The sequence below is a fragment of the Miniopterus natalensis genome, chromosome 8 (assembly GCF_054644295.1).
Source record: "Miniopterus natalensis isolate mMinNat1 chromosome 8, mMinNat1.hap1, whole genome shotgun sequence".
Classification (NCBI taxonomy): Eukaryota; Metazoa; Chordata; class Mammalia; order Chiroptera; family Miniopteridae; genus Miniopterus; species Miniopterus natalensis.
The window spans coordinates 63,566,456-63,590,127 of NC_142088.1; the positions used below are offsets into that span (position 1 = coordinate 63,566,456).

General features: G+C 35.4%; 1 protein-coding gene and 1 pseudogene across 1 annotated transcript in view; both read left to right on the forward strand.

Annotated features, from left to right (window-relative positions):
- Positions 1 to 23,672, forward strand: part of LRP1B (LDL receptor related protein 1B) — a 1,257,096-nt gene that overhangs the window by 267,427 nt on the left and 965,997 nt on the right. Inside the window, exon 2 of the mRNA XM_087819400.1 lies at positions 19,196 to 19,333. Coding sequence (XP_087675526.1) covers positions 19,196 to 19,333 — 138 coding nt within the window. The remainder of the gene's footprint in view (positions 1 to 19,195; positions 19,334 to 23,672) is intronic.
- Positions 21,310 to 21,427, forward strand: LOC148092631 (U2 spliceosomal RNA; annotated as a pseudogene).

A 23,672-nucleotide genomic window follows, 5' to 3' on the forward strand; every position in this document is an offset into this window, starting at 1 on the left:
AATTTTAAAAAATAAAAATAAAAGAATATGTGATAGCCATTAGATCTTTTAAAGACTCTGAGAGGCATTGTTTGTTATACTGCATTAGTATAATAGTAGTGAGTTTATTGAATTTATTGTCGGCGAGAGAGAATGAGAGTAAGAAAGAGACAGGATTTTATTCTTAAGCATGACAATAACAATTCTGTTATACAAAATAGTGCCATTAATAAAAGTAATTTTAAACCTTTGATCTAATGCATCATTGTCCAATAAAGCTGTGTGATGAGAAAACGTTCTGTGTCAGTCCTGTCCAATCTATTAGCCACTAGGCTTATTTGGCTATTGACCAATTGAAATTTGGCTATTGAGATTGAAGAACTAAATATTTAATTTTATTTCACTTTAATTAATTTTAATTTAAATATGTCCCTAGGAGGTACCATATTGGATTGCACAGGTCCAAGGCATCTATCTCCACAGTAGATTCAATGTTTTGTGTTCCAGAATGTTCTTTCTCCACTGATGAAAACAGAATGAACAGATTATTACTCTATGAGCACCCATCTTGCAGGTTCACCGACAAACATCTCCCATCTATTAGTACATTATTTTTGCAGACAAGGTGCAAACAGCCTGATTACTAACTTTGACTTATTATGAGTTTGCCCCCCATTGGAATTTCCATTATCAAATTATTGCCTAGGAGCTATTTATAAGCATAAATGATGGCACTAGTTAGTATGTGCTGTATGGAGTCTCAGAGTAAACTCATCCCTTACTTTTAGGGAGAACTAACAATTAGCCATAGCTGTAAATCAATTAAATATTAAATAATAACTTACTGAATTTCTGTGTTAATATTTAACAGTTGCTAAATACTTTATATCCTGTGTGAGCCACTACTGATCCACAATGATTAAGCATCGCCCCTGCCCTTGAGGAACTTGCAGTCTTTAAATGCCACGGCACTGTAAATAAACCAATTAATTTTCCAAAGTAGGCTTAATTAATATGAGGCCCCTGGGAAATTATCTACAATAAATATGAGTTTGCCAGCAAGCAGAAAGTATTTATCATACAATATCCTTCCTTTGGACATGCCAGTCAACAGGATCATTATGAAATTATTAGATGCTATTTGGAGTTGGCAGGAAGTCAATAACCTAAACTGTTTTCAAGGTGGCTTTTGTAGCTAAATACCCAAATTAAAAAAAAAAAAAAAATTTAATTCGTTCCTATATACACATGAAGTAAAGTGCTTAGTGTTAGGATGTGGCCGATGGCCTAAATATATTTATTAGGATTATATTTTTATTAGGATAATATTTTTCTTATTAGTTTTCTCTCTTGTCAAAACTCAACATGGCAACGTTTGCCTTAAGCTTTCTCTCTCTGTTTTCCTCTTTTGACATGTCCAGTTTTCCAGTTCTGTGTGTCACTTGGAGGAATAAAAGCAAATGAAAAAAGTCATTCATATTGTCATAAGAGTTTCTGAATGTTATATTTAAAAAGAGGTGTGGCCTGGCTGGGTGTGGCTCAGCAGTTGAGCATTGACCTAGGATCCAGGAGATCAGGGTTCGATTCCTGATCAGGGCACATGCCCAGGTTCTGGGCTCCATCCCCAGCAGGAGGCGTGCAGGAGGCAACTGATCAGTGATCCTCATCATTGATGTTTCTATCTCTCTCTCCCCCTCTCTTCCTCTCTCTAAAATCAATAAAGATATATTAAAAAAAAAATTTAAATTAAAAAAATAAAATAAAAAGAGGCGTGGAGTAAGGACCTAACTCTGTAAGTCTGGCAGGGGCTTAGGGAGAGAAAGAGGGTTCCCCGCACAATGCAAATTATACACATTGGAGAGAATAAAACGCTGTGTTGTTATTGCATTTAATGTACAGGTAGAATTTTCATACACAATTGCATTATTATTATTTTAACTGTCAATACTATGGCAGATTTAAATTCAAACTTAGCAATCAATAGTTGAGTCATATATTCATAATAAACTAATTTTTTTTTTTTTTGCTGTTGTAGTTTGAGATAAAAGCCATAATTGCTATTCTTCTATTTATATGCATTTAAAGATTGGGGTTCAAGCAAATCATGGGTGAGTTCAGTACCTATGCTATTACCAATAAGACGCAGAATAGTTTTAAAGTTTAAAAAATTACTTTGAAATTAAGTCATTGAACATAAAAATAAGCTTTATGACTTTGAAATTTTATTATTATATCTATTCTATTTGTTATTACTCTGGTAAAAGATTTCTCATAGGCTAAATTTGTTCACATATTTATATAATATATCTATCTATCTATACCTATTTGCATATTCCCATGAGAAATAATATTTTCTTTTAAATCAAGTAATTGTTTTAGGTCTCATGAATTCTGGACTATTTTGATGAAAAGAATAGTGGTTAACCTAGAAATATTAATGAAAACACAAGTACCTAAAATTTGAGGGATTTCCCCATTTAGTTAAAGGTAACCAGGCTATTAGAATATCAGATATATTTAGTCAAATATGGCAAAACTATTTGTCTTTCCCCTGGAAAAAATCTAGGCTTATTCTTTTGCCTCCACTTTCTATTACTTTAGAAGTATATTGATTCCTATAGAATATCTGAAAAAAATCCCCAAATTGATACTTTTTCTGTAAAGATAGAGAATACTTTGAAATGAACTTCCCAACTAGGCAGATCTACTACTTCACTAGTATAATTAAATCTTACATTTTGGTGGAGTATTTGGATATTAACAACTATTGTATATCTGTTGTTCTATTTAATCCTCATAAGTTAGACTGTAAAGTTATACTAGTGACCATCTCTCCCAGATTCACCATCATGTAATAGATGGTAGAATGAGACTGGGTTGCTTAAGTGACTTTCTTAGATTCAGCTGTGGCGTGCCAGGGCCAAGCTTTGGCATCTAACTCCAGGTCTGTAGCTGTTTCTATCAGACCATAAGCCAGAGGATACGTAAGTTTTAGGTATAGCTAAAACTTTTCAAAAATTGTAACTTATTATGTCACTCTGTACAATGCTTACTTCTTTTAGAATCTTTGTCATGATTACATCATGAATGTATCTCATACGATTGATTGCTAACTACAGTGGATAGCTTCATTTGTATATAGCTGCTGATTTTGAGGCTAACTTTACAGAAGACCTTTTCATGTTACCAGGGCTACAACTTGAACAACAATAACAAAAAGTTGTAACTTCCTTCTTCCAATTTAATTTGCATGGGTCATTAACTTCAAAGTCTAAAATAAAATTCATTCATTGTACAGGAGTGCTTTAAATATAAGCCAGAATCAATGACAACTTCTTGATTGGATATTGGACTCTCCTTACAGACCGTTGCATATTTTGCCATGCAATATATTATGATTTTAGCTCCAAGTACTCAGATACATGAAAAGAATATGTTATTGATTAATATTGAGTCCTACCATAGGCACCTATTTTCTACCTTGATCAGATTATAAATAAAAATAAAATATATAAAACATGAAATTTATTCCCACACTTCACCAATGTCAAATAAAATGAAAGTTTCTTGAATGAGAAACAAATACTTTTCTGTGGAAAAAGAAAGTTAATAAAGTGGATTACTATCATTATCGGCCAACTTTGCGAAAAGCCATATTATGCTTAGGAGATTTATTAATAAACAAGTATTTATTGTTATTTGACAATGAGAGTGATTCAGAATGATAAATTAAATTATTTTCCATAAGTAAGAAATGGGAAATAATGGCGAAGGGCAAACTGTAAAAACCGACGAATACATGACGAAATTGGAGGCTCTCAGAATGCTGTTGCTGGAAGGAACCGCAGTGATCATCTCCTCATCTCTACAGCAAGAGACGGATTGCATCTGGCGCATCTTTAAGGATGAGACTTCCTCTGCTGGAATTTGTCTAGAAAAAATAAGTTCTTCTCTCAGGAGACTACTTATGCCCTTGCTGTATAGCTCTAGTTGTTCGCAAGTCTTTTCTTATGTGATCAAAAAGTGCTTTCTTTTGAAATTCTGAAGGAAATACTGACCTAAACCCTCTTTCATTGTGAAGCCTTTATATAATAATAATCTCCCTTCAGTAATAACTTTCTTGACAATATTATTTCTTCTCCAACTTCTCCCTCCAGGAAAAATCTTTATTTTTTCAACCATTGACTTAAAAGCATAATTCCAAGGTTTCATTCACTTAATTTTCCTTCTATGGAACAAAAAATATTTTGACATTTTCTAATATGTTACCTACTGCTCTAAAGGTGTTCTGAAGAAAAGGGTACTTTCATCTCTATAGCTTTATCTCTTTTAGTAATAGAAAAAAATATATAAAAATACACATCTAGTAAGGCAGACTAATGCAGAGTGCTAAAACAAATATTAGCCATATTCCCAAGCTTTATTCGTGTGTGAATTTTAAAAATGTGACATCTGAATCCTCATTTGAATCACTGAGTATCATGATATGTTGATATCCAGACCTTTCAGAACCTTCTATTTGTGCAAACAAGGATGGGCTTTGGAGGCATTATGTTAAGTCAGACATAGGAGAACAAATACCGTAAGATCTCACTTACATGTGAAATCTGAAAAAAACAAACTCATAGATACAGAGAACAGCTTGGTGGTTGCCACAAGTGAAGGTTTGGGGTGGGGGAAATGAATGAAAGTGATGAAAAGGTGCAAACTTCCATTTAAAAGGGGAATAGTTTCTGGAGCTGTAAGGCACAGCATGGTTACTATAGTTAACAATACTGTATGTATATTTGAAAATTGATAAATCTTAAAAGTTCTCATAAGAAAAAATGTAAGTGTATGAGATGATTGATATTTACTCAATTACTGTGGTAATCATCTTGCCATGTTTGTATCTACACACGAATGTATAAATCATTATGTTGTGCAAGTTAAACTAGTACAATGTTTATGTCAAGTCTATCTCAATAAGACTGAAAAGAAAAGAAAAAACACACAAAAAACTTCCAATGAGAAGACGAAAAGGGGGGGAAAATTCAAGTAGGATATGAGATAATATGAAGTATAGAAAATCAAAAGAACCAGACAGGGTCAATGTGAACAAATAATTGGCATAAGTATTACAGGAAAGGAGGGATTTTACTCTGTTAAATTAGTTTAATAGGCAGGAGATCACAGTGGGTAATCGTGTGGGCCCTGAGGCCAACGTGTCTGAGTTTGAATTCTGATTTCACAAAATAATAGGTGTGACTTTGTGTAAGATATTTAACTCCCGGGTCTTTCTTCCTGACCTTTAAAATGGAAATAGTAAGTTTGTCCCATAAGAATGATCACAAGGCTGAGTTAATTCCAAGGGGCTTTAGAACACTGCCTAACATAAGGGGAGCGTTCCATTAAATATCAGCTGTATCATTTTCAAAGGAAAGCATCTCTTCTGAATTAAACAATATATTGTCTTCTCTAATTTCTCAGTCCAGGGTAGAGACAGAAAGCCATGTGACGAGACATTGCTGACAAAAGAATCTGTGATTGCTTTGCTCAGGTCTGAAGGAAATGGGAGTGTGCATGAAACAGATTGGGGGTTAGTATTTGCTTATCTAAATGGAGGCTGACTTTGTAGAAGCCATAACTAAATTTTAGGGATATTTACAACAAAAGCACGTATGGTAGAGTTTTATTCAAAGGCAGACATCACTCAGAATGTCTGTGGCAAACACTAGCCACATACCTGTGGGAACTGGTTAACTTTGGGGTGGTTTAGAGATGATGGTTTTTCCACCACGCTTTCCCTGGAATGACTAAAAGAATATGGGCCATTATGTAGTTGTTCGAAGGGCCAGCCAGGAGGCAGCAATTCGGCAGGGTAGGATGTGGGGGTTACGAACATGATTTTGGCTTGTTTTGAGGGACTGAATCTTTGGTAAAATTTATTTTCTCAGCAGCTTCACTGATGCCATAATAGATAGTGAAAGATATAAAGGGACACCATTGTGAAAAGTTATTTTACCATGTAGGAAACTTGCAAGAGGATTTATATTTCAAAATGACAGTGACCTAAAGCTCACATCAAAAAATGTCTTGAAGAAAAAAGGTCCAGAATTGTAGCCTATGAAACTATATTACTCAGAATCTCACCCAACTGAGTGAAGGCTTTTAAACGTCTGGGACTCATTCCTCAGTAGAAGTTTGTACACAGAACAAGTTGATAAAGTGCTACAGGTGAAAACATTTGTTTCAGACTAAAGGAATCTCCCTATTAAAAACAAAGAAAAGAATTGTGTATTATACTACTATTCCTTTTCAGCAATTTAAGCCATTTAATGTCTGTGTTTTATTAGGGTCATAAATTATTCCCTTAGTTTTATGCACTTGATAGCATTTTAGCATCAAACACTAATGTTTTGGTTCTGAGATGTTCAAATTTTCCTATTTTTTATGTGTAAAACCAAAAAGTTCAAGCATTTAGATGTGTACTTTTCAAAAGTCATCATACGCACTAACAACCTTTGAGTAATTCTGAGTTTTGTTGTACTACTCTGTTTGGCTAATTTTACTTTTAGATACATTATTTAAAAGATTCAGAATGAATTTGCCTCCTAAATATTAATTTATATTTTACTGTGTTTATAAAGTTATCATTTAAGTTTAATACCTTAAAGGTAGGACACTTACAATTACACACTGCCAAATCAAACAGCTATGAACTTTTTCTTTCCTCAACGTTTTGCAGTTTGTTCAGTGGACTTGCACTAGAGCTCAGGCCTAGCACACACTTACTCAGTTCTTTAAGTGTTTTCATGGCACTTCAGGCTTAGGTAAAAGTAAAGAGAAGTTTGGGCAAACGGAAGTCGCCCCAGAGTGCTTCTTCTATCATCTCCTGACTTCTCTCTCCTGGACCCACCGCCTGCCCTCACTTCACCCTAACACATGGCTAACAGCAAACCCCCAAACCTCCCTAAACGGCCGGCAGCCGACCAGAGAAGGTGGTTGGTCTAAATTAAGTACTTGAAACATCCTTGGTTCCAGTTTCCCAGCGACCTAAACCAGACATTTAACTTTCCCAGGTATAAATTTGGAGAAATTAAAGGAGGAAATGGAAGAAGAATGCAGAAGGAAGATGAGCCTGGGGAGAATCATATGTGTGTATGTGTGTGGGAATTATTTTAATTTATATATATTTATAGTAAATATAGGGCTTGCAGATAAAACGGAAGCTGTCTTTCTGTCTGAGTGTTTCCAGGTCCGGAGTTCTGACTCACAGCTGTTAAGGCTTTTCCTCCTTGACCGATCCCCTGCAGCCAATTGAGAAGTGACTAATACAGATTTAATCAAGCTGTCAGATCTGACATCAGATGATCCGCTTTTCATTTGTACTCTCACACTATCCATTCTCAGTTTCTAAAAACAAATAGCAGAAACCATCAACTTTTTGCATAATTTCTCACGTTTTATTTCTGATACCCTTTCCTGTAACTCATGATGCCTTTTTATATTATTTTTTTCTTTGACAACATAAGGTCTCTGGGTAACCTTCGGAAGATTTTCATTAGGATGTGAATGCATATGCTGTCCCAAAGACAAAATTTTTCATAAGAATTTGCTGCAGATCAGCAATTCTAGAATATGTCAATATATTAATATTAATAAAAGTTTAAAATTGTGTGCTTCTGGCCTCTCTTAAGTGACGTTTTGTTAACCTGTGGTTAAGTAAACCGTGCTCTATTTTTTAGGCTCCATTTCAGTGAAGGCATTTTCAGAACATGAGCCCTGGATTTTGAATCCATTTTTGAAGGGGTGAGAACATTGCTGCTCAAAGCATGGTCTGCACAGCAGCAGCACTGACGTCCTCTGGCAGCTGGGAGAAATGCAGGATTTCAGCCCTGGCCAAGAGCTACTAAACCAAAATTTGTACTCTAAGTAGATCCCTAGGTGATCCACATATACATTCAAGTTTATGCAGCCTTGTCTTAGAATATATAGTATAACTCTGAATGTGACGTTGGCCAAATGTTTAGTCTGAAAGGTGGGGAAACGTTCGCGGGAGACCTAATCCATGAAAATGAGAAGAGAGTAGCAAAAAGGTGAAATATGTTGAATATCATCAAAGAAGATGGAATTCTTCATGCACTGCAGCATAAGATATCAAAATGTTTACACTACCCTGGGGCCTTTTTATTCTTTTGTAGAATAATAATTCCACAGAATTTTTTTATTATTTAAAGAATAATAAAACACAGCATTTCCATGACAACTTTGCATATAAATGTGGCATTCTTAGAGAAATTCTATGGATTACTCTATCTTAAATTCTGTGCTATTTTACCTTAATTGTTGTCATTAATCAACTTCCTCAGATAATACCGTAATGAGAACACAGGTAAAGTCAAAAGGAAGTGCTGTGGTGAAGAATTCTTGTTTTCCCAAACTGACAGATATAGGATGGGGCAAAAGGAGGCATACAGTTGTTCATATGGAAAACAATAAAATAATAAGTAATACAAGAATAAACCCTATTTCATGTACTCACAACTGTAAACCTACTTATGCTCCACCCTGTATATATAGTTTTGCTTTTAGCAGAATATTGTTTCTATTTTACCAAATGTGTGTCTGTGTGTGTGTTTGCGCATATGTGCACACAAGTTTGCAAAAGTCCATCTTCAATAGGTTTTAATCCAGTTACATGTGATAAAGGTATTGAGCTAACAAATCGATTCTATAGAATTAAGTTACAGAATAAATAAGTATTAAACTTAAAAAAACACAGTTGTGCTTTTGGAAATAATTCATTTGCATGTACCTGTTCAAACTTATGTAGAAAAGACCAATTTCAACAAAAGCCATGCTATGAATTTAGGGCAAGATAAAAACTGGGTCGGTTCTATTACCCGATGTCTGATTTTCCATTCTGCACATTTCTGTTGACCTTTTCTGTTCTTCTTCCTTCCTGTTTCAGGTCCTGCTGACCATTTTTCTGTTCATTACCATGAGCATAAAAGGTCAGAAAGGGCAGATGCAACAAAAACACATCAGTGGTTTTCTTTGTAAATATATCTGACAGAAAAGATTTGGTGGAGGTGAGACTCACTAAAATTTTGCTACAGTGGTGTTTACTGTAGATCAAAATTTAGTGTAAAGCTGACCAGCCTTGGAGTTCCTCAAACAGAATAAAGTGATGCAGTAAAATAGCCAAACTGGGTATTTGGTTGACATGTGAGTTTAATTTATTTTTCCATCTTTTCAGAATCCTCAACAGGAATAATCAGAAAATCCCTTTTGTTGTTGCTCTTTTGCTTTGATTTTTTTCCTGAGCCAAGATATTTTCAAGAGGGTATTGCAATTTTATAAATCATTAGAATTGACCGTAAATATAAGGAATTCCTCTCTAGTATCCAAATAACACTTATCACTAGTTGATTGCTTTTTCAGACCACTCATTTTGTGTATTCATTTTATTAACATCATTAGTAATGTTGTAATCCTGTGTGTTAGTGTTTGTGTGTATTTCAGTCCCAATCTCATTTTTTTCTGAATTCTCCTTTTCCGTGGCATAAACCTCTATCTCCAGTATGCTGGCAGAAAACTAGCTGCTTTATACAATTTTGGAAGAGCAGCTACTGCCAGTAGATGATTTCCATGAGGAAAGATAAACTTCTTTTGCTGATTCACTATTCAGCAAATACTGTTTATTTAGCAGTTGTTTTAATTGTTCACATAAATTGGAGAAATTCAGCTCTGTTTAAAACAGGAGAGCCAAGGTGTTATTTAATGAACTGGAGCGGTTACATGAGCACACTCAAAGGCCCTGTATTGCTTTGGAAAAGTCTCCCAGGGAGAATCTTGCTGAGCGTTTATTGTTGGCACATTGAACTCAAACTTAAACCTGGCTAAGGCTGTCTTTTTAAATATGCGATCAGATCATAAGTGGTACCAATTCTTCCTTTTAGGGATTTGTATTGCTTCAAAGATACTGACTTGCCCTGTGTCAGCTCTAGCATGAAGATGTATGAGTGGCAGATGTTACGGCATAAAATCTGTGTCTGAAAAACAGAAAAGCAGATAATTGTACCATATGGTATCTGAACCTGTGATGTTGGCATCCTTCGTGCTGGGCTCCAATCTGCCAAGAAAACCAGGCACTGAAGCTGTGCCAAGGAGCAGAAGTAGCAGCACTTTACCAGGAAGAGATAGCAACTGGCATGTGGCCAGTCTGCTTGATCTAGAAGATGCCCCACCAAAGCGGAAATTAAGCCCATGGTGAAAGACTGACAAATGACTAAAGGAAGGGTTTTTGTGCTAAGGTTCCCTTTGTTGATCATTAGACGATTTTGGCTTTACCTTAGCAATGCATACCATTGATAACTTCTTTGTATTTACTGAGGACAACCTAGGTACACAGTGAATAAGTATTCTGTCATCAAAGCAAAGCCAGTGGGAACCATGTTCATAGTTAGAGTGTGCTGAAAATAGACAATACAAATTCCTCTGCACCAAACTGACTGTAGAAGTTGTGTTCTGTAAAGTGTATTCCATGTGTTCTTAAAAAATCAGGTCCCTCACCCCTTGCCTGTAAGAGCTGTTCAGGTATTGACATAGCATGGCTTCACAGCCTTGACTTCAACATGATTTTCTTCCCTCTTCCTGAAGATCTTCCTCTAATCTACTTCACAAAGAGAGAGAGAGAGAGAGAGAGAGAGAGAGAGAGAGAGAGAGAGAGAGAGAGGGAGAGAGAGAAAGCAGGCAGACAGACAGAGACATATAATTAGGCTTCATTGCCTTGTTTGTTTCTTTGGTACATGGGTTTGAGGTTGTAGCATAATGGATATAACAGTAATAAAGAAACAAGGTTTTTAAGATGTAAGAGACCTAAATTCATATAATCGGTTTATAATCCTGTGATCTTGAAGAAGGTATTATCCTCTGCAATCTTCATTTTCTTCATCTATATAATAGCAATTATAATACCTAACTCAGAATGTTCTTGTAAGGATTTAATAAGATAATGGACATTATATGCTTACCACAGAGCCTGGAACATAAAAAGCACTCAATAAACAGCCATTATCCTATTAATGCAATGCTTTTACAGAATGCAGAACTGTTTTGTGTTGTTTTTTTTCATTAAATGTGCATCATAAAATCATTTTTAGAGTTAGCATCAATTTGAATGGCATGAAAAAATTAAATTTTGAAGGATATTTTTGGTCAATAACATTTTAATTTTGGTCTGAAGTACACAATGTATATATTCTAAGAATGACTCAAGGCTGTGATGTTTAAGAATGTCTGCACCAACCTATGGCTTTTAAATTGAGCTGTTTAACATTCTGTCTTTCTCTTGAGTATAAATTGATTTATATAAGAATCACCCTGTCTCCCAACGTGGTTCTTCCAGTGAAAGATGATTAACTACACATGCACTACCCAGTCCTTCTCACTGTAAAACCATTTGTATGCTAATCAGGTCTCTCAAACAATTATTTCTTTGTTTCACATAGAGCATATAATTCTTTTTTAAGACTTAATGCAGTGAGTCAAGGCATATTTTTACTCTTCTTTCTTCTCCATTCCCTTATCCATTCATTCCAAGCAAATATCAGGGTTTTTTTCCCAAATGGTAGAAAAATGAATAACTCCTATTACATAACTTTTATTTTGATAACTGTACCAAAGGAATCAGAAAAGATCTTTCTACTCATTGTTTATATATATTGCAGTGAATCCATGACCAAGGGTCATGGAACAAACTTCTCTCTAAATCAGGTAGTTTTTTGTTTTGTTTTTTTAAGTCATTACGTATAATTTAATGTTGTCTTAGGTGAGACCTATAAAATAAAATAAGCCTGTTCCTTAGTTTGTGTGGAGTTGTTTTCATCTCATCTACATTATGGTATAGATCTAATTGAAAGACAAATGAGGCTTGTCACTCAGTGTATCCTCAAAGTAGCTCTTTGTTCCCAGAACAAGGAACTATGGAGACATCGTGTTTACTAGCTTGGGTTTCTTATATAGTTAGTCATCAAAGATTGGCTTTGTTACATACCGTTTTTTTAGGGAAAATTAAATAATGTCTTTCAAGGGCTTGGGCAATAATTTATATACTTAGAATTCCTTTGACCTTTGACTTATCATTTGGGCAACACACCACCAAAGTCCTTTCTTCCATTAATCACCTGACATTGACCTGCCTTTGGTTTTTAAGCCTTAACCTGGGATCTGCATCTAACCTTTTATTATTTTAGCATATAGTAGGGAAGAAACCGGAAAAGTAATTATTTTTCTTTATAGATTGCTCAAAAAAAAAAAAAATCCCTCTTAAGAGTGACAACAACAGTGCCTCTTTGCACAGTTTGGCTCAGAAGCAATTTCTAACACATTTGTGGAATCAAAGACCAGGTGACTCTCAGCAGTCCTGACATGTGGAAGAACCAGTTGGCTGGTCTTCTCATTGTCCTCTGTTGCAGTAAAACCCCTTTTCTCTGGGAGATGTGTGAATCTATCTGATTTTGGCTTGTCTTTTCCTGTCAGGTATCAGTCTTTTAACATGCTTCCTGCCGGGGGTCATCTCTGCTTCAAATTGAGTATGATTTCCACACTGCCCTGAACCTCAAGCTGCAGTCAGGAGCTGCCCTTGGGTTACAATAAGTAAAGTATCCCCAGAACAAGAGAGAAAAAGCATTGGCTTTAGAGATGAAACACTTATATTCTATCCCGTATTTCAGAAGAAAGACATTCCCAAATGGAACATTACACCTTCTGCTTCCTTAGCTATTTTATCTGCAAACTGAGGAGTTTTATGAAATGACTAGAACGTGTGTTTTACTTCTTGAGAACGCAATAGGATTTCCACAAATTGAAAATAAGCATCTTCTTTCTGGTTCATTGATTTAATACATATGTATTTATTTAAAAAGAGCATCGAGAGCCAACTTTAGAAATCAACACAATTGCCACCAAGAAGTATGCCATCAGTATCAGCGAAGTGCCCCTTTCTCTCAAACGAAAGCACCTGTCTCATTTTCACAGAGGGCCTGGAATTTCCATTTTTATAGTTAATCCATTGTTTCTGTAAGAATCTTGTTTAAATGCAAATATATTAACACCTACCTTATCCAGTTGGCTAGCAAAGAGCAGGACTCTTAAAAAAGCATACAGGTGTATTTTAACTGAGGTGGAGGAAGCAGAAAAGCCATTTTTAGAACTTTCGGCAAAGAGAGTAGGGTAATCCAGCAATCAAGTAACAGGTGATGAACTGATACATGGAGAGGGATAAGAGGGATAAAGGCTCATTCAAAACATCTAAATAACACTATTTTTTAAATCACCCAAGCTGAGTCCCACCATTTGCATGGTGTAATGAATGGCAATGTTGCAAAGGCAGCCACTTGTCAAACAGTGACTTCATTTATTTTCTTACCTATTTGCCCTTAAATGGAAGGTGGGGAAGCAAGACAGTTCATTGGCCTGATATAGTTTTTATTTCTAAAGCTATAATTAATGATACAAATACTTTCGCTATGTTCATGTAATAATTTATTTTTTTGCCAGTTCTGACTGCATTCTAAATGTTTACAGTTTCAGTGAAGGGGAATGTATTGCTTAACTTATATTTGTTGGATTCAGATATTGACAGTCAATTAAATGGATGAAAAAATCCCTTGATATAGTCTAAAGTTAGCAGAAAACATACACATATAGAAACACAAAAACATAGGACTTCCCATTTAACATAACAATATTTCCTGATGTGATTTAGAAAGTTTTAAGTAGAGGAGTCTTAACTAGCCATCCACTTATTAATACTCATAATAATAGACACAATGGTGACTGTGGTTGCAGCAGAATTGCTTTAATATGGCATAATCTTTCTTAGGTGACCAGGCATGCTTTTCGTATATTAAATACCTAAATGCAGCTCTGTATGTTAGTTGCAAGGAGTTTTCTTTCACCGAGACTTCTGAAGAGTAAGGGCTAATGAAAAAGGATTTTTAAACCTTGAAACAAGTCACCAAACCTGCAAAATCTCCTTCCCCGGCGTCTTTAAAAATAGGACAGATTTCAGAGATGGCTTAAGGGTAGTGCAGCGGGACAGAATCAGTCACTTTTACATCTCTCCCCATTCTTGAAGCTTCACAACGTCCATTTGAAATATGTAAACACACAAGCCATTGCTAGAACCTGTTTCACACAGAACTTATTTCATCTGAGTGAGTTACTATTACGTTGAATGTTCATGTATCTTTAGAGATTGTTATTCATACTCCCATATCCTCAAGTGTAATCATTTAGATTAAGAAATGGTATCAATTAATATTGTCTTATTTAAAACTTGAAATTCATAAATCCTATTTTAATTTCCTATGAAATACTATAAATTTCTTTCATTTTTTTTCTCCCCACTTAATTAAAGTGCTTTGTCAGGTGAAATACCTCACATGTAAAAGTAAACTGTGCTTGAAAAGAAAAACAGGGTATGCTGATTGAAGGGAAGTTCAGTCAGCAAACATGACTTTCTTCTTTTTAAATGTTTTCGTTGATTTTTAGAGAGAGAGGGAGAGATAGAAACATTGATCGGCTTCCTCCTGCATGGCCCCACTGGGGATAGAACTGGTGACCTCTTGGTGCATGGGTGGGCGCTCAAGCCCTGAGCCACACCAGCCTGGCAATGGGGTTTTATTCTTGAGTGAAGGTTCAGAAAAGTGGATGACACTGCAGGCCAGAAGCTCAGAGCCACTGGAAAGCAGAGCACAACCAGGCAGCAAATCTTGATAGGACACAGCTTACCATGTGGGATGGGACAGAGTTTAGGTGAAGAGCTTAACTCTGAGGGGTGACTGATCCTGGCTCTGCTCAGACACAGCGATATAGTGCCAGGTGGAGATATTTTACTGTACCTGCCATTACAGAAGAAGAATGTGCGCTCCTTCGCAAAATGCGCTCTCAGTTGTCTTCGATCAGGAAAGACATTTGATAAGGCTTTTGTCTGCCTTTACCATGTTTTACTGAACAGAGGGAGATGTTTACTCTGTGTAAAAAATAATTTAAACATTCAAAAGCATAAAATGAATCACATTCTTACCTTATCTAGAAGGCTCTTTTGTAAAAACCTTAAGTTTAAAAAAGTAATCCTAATTCATGATTTAGCCAAGAAAGAAGCAATTCCAGGCATACGAAGGAGCCTCCAACGCTGCTCCTTGATACGTTCAGATTGCGATTGCTCATTTTTTAATGTTCTGAACGCCTACAAGTCTTCATGAGGTGGATCATCTAACGCAATGTTGACCTCTTCTCAGGAATTCATGCAGGCTGCACTATCATGTGGCTCTCCTTGTCACACAGGTAAAGGGGTAAAAGTAGTGATCCAACTGCGTCTTTTCTTCACTTAGGGGATTGACTAAAGGAGCCCCATGGACAGCACAAGGCTTTACTGCACAAATAATGATGGGGAATTAGGAACGGGCTGTTCCACAGAGCAACAGTACAATAAATGCCTGCATTGCCTGGCTTCTGGGAAATTTTAGCTGATGCAGTCATTACTGTTTCTCACACTGACCCGTTTCTATTCCCATTTTCCAGAAAGAGCAACAAAATACTGGTTTTAGCAGAGTTTTCCAACTGAAGCATCCTAGCACTGGTGAAAGGGGTTTAAGATATTGATTCTCTCAATTGTGAGGTTAATTCCTGAGGTCTGCGATAACTGCTACAACTAATTTCTGCTATTTACTTCAGTGTGACTTACACATATCATCATTGTCTTATGTGCTTTAATATGAAAATTTGGGGAGGAATGGTTAAGGTACAATTCATCAAGCCATGGCCCAGCTATCTTACCTGTTTATCCAGTGTTGATGGAAACCAAGATGAAAGAATCTCGAAGATGGCCCTGACTGGTGTGGCTCAGTTGGTTGGGCATCATCTCCTGCACCAAAAGGTTGCCAGTTCGATTCCCAGTCAGGGCACATACTTCCATTTCCAGCTAGATACCCAGTAGGCGGTGTGCAGGGAACAACCCCTTGATGTTTTGCTTTCAAATAGATGGTTTTCTCTCTCCCTCTCCCTTCCTCTCTTTCTCTGTCTCTCAATTTTTAAAATCTTAAAAAAATAAATAATATCAAAGATGAGGAAGACTATAGTGGGAAAAGATGGAGAAGACAAAGATGGAGAAGACTAAAGAAACTAATAAGTTCATAAGTTCATAAAGAAACTTATTAACTGTTTTATTCTTTCAAATTTCTCTTTTCCCCCAAATTCTTAGCACTGGAAGAATTTAATAGGTCTATATATTGCCCTTGAGAGATCCAAACATTTTTCCTGTTTTCTCAAAATTTGTGGGTAGCTGAGCCTTTCTTCTGAAGACCAGATGTGCATTTTATTTCACTCTTTCTGTCATGTTCATCACTTACCTCACAGTCTTAAAAATGAAAAATCATACTTTCATTTGTAGGAACATATGTATCTTTTTTTTAAATCTTGTTTTAGAAGAACTCCTGAGTCACTTTTGGTCTCTAACTATAAAATTTCTATAAAATATCTGGTCTGAACACTACTTTGACATTTATTCTAGGATTTATTCTAGGATGCATGTCTTTATTTATTTATTTATTATTTATTATTTATTTATTTATTTATTTATTTATTTATTTATTTATTTATTTAAATATATCTTTATTGATTTCAGAGAGAGGAAAGGAGAGGGAGAGAGAGAGATAGAAACATCAACAATGAGAGAGTCGTTGGTCGAGCTCTCAACCCGGGCATGTGCCCTGACCGGGAATCGAACCCCGATCACCTGGATCTCAGGTCTACGCTCAACCGCTGAGCCACGCCCGGCCAGGCTGCATGTTTTTAAATGTTTAGGAATCAGCCAATTAATTTTAAGAAGTACTTTGTAAATGTTGGTTATAGAAGTTTACACGTGTTCAAAACTAATTCACATTTTTAAATTTTATTTTTAAAATGGATTTACATCAATCTTACAAACACAAGATTCAGTAGCTAAAAACTTTCAGTGAAAAGAGTTGCACTTTTTGCCTTGGCCAGTGTGGCTCAGAGGTTAGAGGGTCGTCCTTTATGCTGAAGGGACATGGTTTCGATTCCCAGTCAGGCCACATAGCCAGGTTTTGGGTTTGATCTGGGGCACATACAGGAGACCACCGGTCTGATGTTTCTCTTTCACATCGATGTTTCTCTCTCTCTCTCCCTTCCTCCCTCTCTAAAATCAATAATGAAAAAAATGTTTTACCTTTTCTTATAAATTGGATTTAAATTTGTGTATTTGTACTTTAATTATATATGGAAAGAAATATTTATTTGTTTAAGATATTGATACTCAGTTACAGAGACATATTACAGTAAAAGAAGTTGTGCATTTGTAGAGACAGGTGTTTGACAAAACTAGGAGCCTTGTATAGCAGTAACTGTATAAATATGCATAAAAATATAGAGATACCTGTTTGTGGCAACACTCCAGCTAATAAAGCTACATCATAAAAAATTGTTTATATCAAACACAAAAGGCTGAAAGGTGTTTTACCATCAAACAAAAATCACATATATCTGTAGTTCATATTTGATAAGGCATTTAAAAAAACACACATCTTACTTTTGGCAACTCCAGCTTATTTTTCTTGTGTAATACTTTTGTGTGTGTGTGTTTTTCATTTTCTAATTCTATAATTCTCATGATTTTGCATATTCTAGAATATGTTAGATTTTCCTTTTCATTATTTTTTTTCTTTCAAGGCTTGAAACAGAAAACAAGTTATGAGATGCAAGTGTTTACCCAAAGGCAAATCACCTTCTTGGAACATTCTTAATTTAACTATGATAATAGCAAACACTTAGTGCTTGCCAGGAAAATTGCTAAGAGCTTTTGATATAATCCTTACAACAACCTGGTGAAGCACAGAGAGTTACTCAGCTCAAGCTACTCAGTTTACAAGTGATGGGACTGGGAATTGGACCCAAAAATCTGGCTCCAGAGACTGTTAACCACTCCACTATACTGCATTCGTTTACATGATTAACACATATTGAATCTGAATTTCTACTCTGAGCCTGCATATACAGTGCCCAGTGCTTTGCTATCAATAACTTTTGACATTCACAACAACCTCACAAAGTAGACTCAGTTGATAGTTCCATTTCCGAATGAGAAACCTAATGGTTAGTTGATTGAATTAATGGCCCATGGGTATTGCTAAAACCGTATGTAGTTAAAACCTAAATGTGTCTGACTATAGAATGAGCTGTTGCCATAATAGGTGTCAGGTTGATACATAATTATAGAAATATAGATAGGGCTGCGCTTTGGATTTGGGAGAGCTGGGTGAGACTAAGAATCATTATGAGGGGTTTGAGGGGTGCCTACAGAGGAAGAATAAATGAGATCTGAGAATTAGACACAACAATATACCTGAAATTTAGTTACAACAATATAAGACTTGGATGTTTGCTGAAGATTTGGAATTGCCGGCCTTCGAGAAAAGACTCTGTATTCTGGCTTTGGTATATCTTTAAAAGCACAATGGGTGATGATATGAAGTGCAATTACCAACAGCTGGTAAACTCGGGAGTGTGCCCTGTTCAGCGTCACCTCCCCACTCTTCAAATTCAATTGCATTATAGTTGCTCAGTGATTTTTTAAAAAACAAAAGAATCCATATATAAACATAAGTGCATGACTAGCTAGTTTTTGTAATCCTATAGAAGAGATTAAAAATAAAATAACATTTAAGTTGTCACAAATTCATTTAAATTCCACAAAAATGTTTTTGTTCATGTTGCCTGATGTAATTCTAACAAGAACCCTGCCAAGAAGTTGTCATTATCTATGTTTCACAGTTGAGGAAATTGAGATTTACAGGGTTTAAGTGCTTTGTCCACTTATCTAAGGATGACTCAAAGCAACCCACAGGCTTTCCACTCATGCTACTTTAAAGGTTGGAAGAATATTTGTGTTTTTAACCTATTCTTTGAAAACAACACACAATATTTTACTTCCTATGCAGCTTTTTAAAATTAGCTTTTTAAGTATGTAGGCTAAATTCAATGTCAGTCAGAATCAGAATTGCCCTCTGGTACTATTTCTATAGCTTTGTTTTGTAAATTAATTCCAGTAATATCTTGGGCTTAACAGTTTTAGTATTAAAAAAATAAAATAAAAAATAAAGCAAAGCTAATCCACATCAATCTTATCATGTTTTACATTTTTTTTCAGGTCCCGAAGAGGTAGAAATCAAGTGTCCCTTGAACCATATTGCTTGCCTTGGTGCCAACAAATGTGTTCATTTATCCCAGCTGTGCAACGGCGTCCTGGACTGCTCGGATGGGTCCGATGAAGGAGTGCATTGCCGGGGTGAGTTCTTTCGCAGAACAATGCAGCTGAAATATTAAATTTTTCATGGTTAATGAAAGTTCAAAGAAAACCTATAACCTGCCTTTTCTTTCAACCATAACCATATCAGTTATTGAGAAAACACAAATTTTATTGCCACAGACATTCAATATGCATTTCAAAGCTGCAACAATTGTGCTTTACTGGAAAATGCTTTTGGAAAGGAATGCACTTGGACTTTGAAGTTGGGCTCTTACAGGATTGTGTATTTCGTAGAAAAGAATACTGTTGAGCAAAGGACAAATGAGAAGTCTCTGTCACAGTAGACTGACACCTTACCGTGGTATATACTTGTTTCTCTGAACCTTTGCTTAAACTGAGAGTATTTGAGATAAAACCAATGAGACAGGCATTTTACTAGGATGTGTTCATGGGATATTTTTCCTGACTGTTATTTCTATGAAGTTCGATTAACTTTCTTGTAGTTTTTAAATAGTTTTTTAAAATAAATTCTACAGTGGTGAAGGGTTTGCCTATATATTAATGAAAGGAGGAGATATAATAAAAATCTCAAAGTTAATGAAAAGTTAATTGCAAATGGCACATTCTAGTCATATTGGTTAGGGAGGGGGAATGAAATGTGACACAAAGATATGGAAAATGTCGAGGGTTAAAGATCTGGAAAAGAATCCAGGTATTAATCAAGGGAATCAGGCTGCTAGGGGGAGCCAGGAAAGAAACCACTGACCACAAGTGTCAACCGATTCTCACTGGCTGAGTGTGACACAAAGGATATTTATTGAAGCTGATGTCAGAGAGAACCCTGACCTTTATGCTGAGGATAGTAAGGCATTAAGGAATAGAAGGAACTGTAGAAAACTCCAGAGACATGTCTGGTCTGTGGATAGATTCACACAAACTAATTGCTGTCATGTGGAAAATGGTCCTACGTCACCAAAAGTTCCAGTTTTTCAGCAAAAGCTCCATATCTGTATGTGTTCAAAGAGTTCAAAAAGCTCCTGCTTTTTAAAGTGTCATACAGCCCACAATGTACAGGTGAAACAAGAGGCCTGATAGGACTTCCTGGCCTCTAGTCGCCCAACTCTGGGCTGAAGGAAAGTAAATTCAAGATTTGGAAGTGAGAGATATATAGTTAAAAGATAAATCCTAGAAAGGTAACCCAAAGGATGCTGACAGACCATAGATGAACTGGGCCACTCAGTCTTTTCTCTCTTTCTAAAGGGACAGCCAATTATCCTGTTCTGTGGACAGATACAGACTGAGCAGTTGAATGTCTTTCTTCTTTGACTGAGTTTCCTTTCTTAGCCTTGAACTCTGACATGATCACATAAGGAGCCAGCAGATCCTTTTTTTCAGTTATGAACACATATGTAATAACAATTAATAGGATATTTTATTTTTATTGAAAGGCTTTGCAACAAGTATTCTTTTTTATAGTTGTATATTAATAAGAATGATATTAACAGGAAAGTGCTGAATTACAAAATAATAGGAGTAAAAAGAGTTTAATTTTCTTTTCAGAAATTTACCATATTTTCTAGAGCATAATTCTATCTACTTCAGTTATAATTCCGGCTTCTTTTACATTAAAAAAACATTTCAGATAGACATGTGTGACTAAGCTTCTAAAAGAGTGAAATCATCATATTGCCAAATACTCCCTTGGAGGTGGTTACACAAATTTGAACATCTTAAACATTTTTCAGTGCTGTGGATTATATGAAAATATATTTCAGTTTGCTAATAAAATTTACAGTTGTGATCTAATAGATCTAATTAGATATAGCTAGTAAAAGATATGTAAGTGGTAAAACAGGGAATTCAAATAAAAACATAAAATATTTGAATGAAAATTAAATGGTATCAAATTTATCTTGATTTTTGAAAAAAATCAACATACACTCCAGGCTGAGATAGAATTAGAGTATATAGTTCTTTACATTTCAATCTTTTTTCTGTTCCAATTTATGTTTTCTATTGCTTCTTGACTTTTGGCTAAGATCAAGTGTAGTATCTGTTCTTATCAGTTTAATGTCCAATTTACATTTTGTAATTGTCCCAAGTTTCATATCTTTATCACAAATGACAATCTTATTTTTTCATGATACAGCAGGAGGCTGATTATACTACTTTGGCCTTCAAGTATTTCTAGATTTCACCAAATAAAGTATTTTAAAACACTCAAGTAATTTATTATGGCCTGTGGTGGACTTAGAAGTAACAAGCACAGTGTCAACAATAAAAAAGAAAGGAAAAAAGAATAATAAATAACAGGAAGTATATTTGAATTTCTACTTGCATTTACTGAAGTAGAAGGTGTTTCACCTACTTCTCAGGTCTGGTTCAACTACATAGAGTGGTAGAATCAAGGTGATTGAAAAGATATATTCATTTCAGAGTTAGTGGTTTAATAAGCTATTTCTGCACTGAGAAAAGACAATTAGAAATATGTTTGCCTCCCTGGCCTGGTAGAGTGCTCCTGACACTTGGGCAAAAAACAGATCTTTTGGGCAGCACCAGATTTATCACATGTATGTACAGTGGCACCTCGGTTTTCGAACGTCTCCGTTGATGAACATTTAGGGTTATGAAGGCCGCAAACCCGGAGGTAAATGCTTCGGTTTTCGAACCCGCCTCGGAGGTCGAACATGCCCAGCTGCTCCCTCTGAGGGCAAGGTCCTGAGGCCCAGCTGTCGGCTGTGGACCCTTCGATTTGATTTTCGAACGTTTCAGAGCTCGAACGGGCTTCCGGAATGGGTGACATCCAAAAACCGAGGGACCACTGTAATTGGTGTTTAAAGGAGGCAAGATAACTGATCATAAACAAAAGTATATCATAGGAACTGAGTCCAGTTTCCCACCTTTAATTTTCCTTCCAATTTTGGGTCACACTTAATGAAAAATATGTTTAAAAGAGATAATTAAGCACCAGCCTATCAAATATCTAAAGAACTTTCTCATCTACTATGGACATATCATAAAGAAAAGAAATAGATTAATTCAAACATTGCATTCATCTTTACAAATGTGTTTCCACTGCAGAATAGTTCTGCCTAAATCACTTATCTTTCCATTGCTTCCTTTTTGTTTCATTCTGAGCACATACTCTAATTTAAGTTATTATATGTGAAACTTAAGATAGGATTCAAAGATTGGTATGTTTTTTTCTAATAATGCATTCACATTTGGTTATATATCTGTATCTTTTATGAAAATTAATAAGGACAAATGTTTAACATTTTGGAAGTGATATTCTAGTCTTGAGAATGCTTTTTTATCAACTGGATTGTTTTCTGAATGTTTCCTAGAAAAATCAATTTCTCCCCGGTGAGAGTAATAAAAAAATATCTATTATTAATGATTTTCTATAACACTGATATTTTAATCTCCATAATTTAGCTCCATTTGAAGAAAAAAATTGATTTTTGTATATGGGTATACTTATATATAGGAATGTGCTTATAAAAATTTTACAATAAGAATGTTCAAAATCACCACATTATATTTTAGAAAATTGTACCTCTTCCTACATTGTATTTTATAGTGGTTATAATATCACTTTATCTAAATTTCATGAGCAATGGAAACACATTTTATACAGTACAAGGTTTCTCAAAACAGAATATTTCCACAAAAATCTTTATAACCATACAAAGACTGTTGAAAGAAGTAAACAAATTCAGCTAATAGAGACTAGATTGACTGAGATGTATCAAGATATTATTTTAAAATTTTACATTCATAAGATAATTCATTATGTTAACATGAAAAGTGGCTGTGAGCAAGAGAAGGCCTCTTAGTCACGACCTGGTTAGATTACACTTGTGGTAGAAAAGGCTCATGTGAGGGAGTGACAGTCTCTGCGGCACTGTCTGCTCTCTCGTGTTACAGATGTGGGACTTCTCCAGGTCTCAGCAAAAAGGGATTCTGTCTCCTGGGTCTCTACAGAAAGTGACTGTGTAATCTTATGTGATTAATTTCCAGCAAACACCAATGTCCTTGTGAATATACGGGGATAAAGTGCTTGAAGAGTTTACTATAACTGATTAGGGAGTGAAATTCTCTGACATCTGAAAAGCTCACCACCCAAGCACACAGATATGCACCAAAACATACACATAGTGTTCTTTTCTGATTTCTCTGTTTTCTTTTCTGAACCTATTCTTAAGTTATTCTGAGTGTATAATGTATTTAATCGGTGTATTTGATCAGAAACTTAAAGAAAAATGAGATTCTCATATACTTCATCTAACTCCTTCAAACAATGTGTATTGAGAATTTTTTTAATTCCACAAGATTGTTTTACTTTACTTGCCAGTTGGGATATAATTTTCCTAAT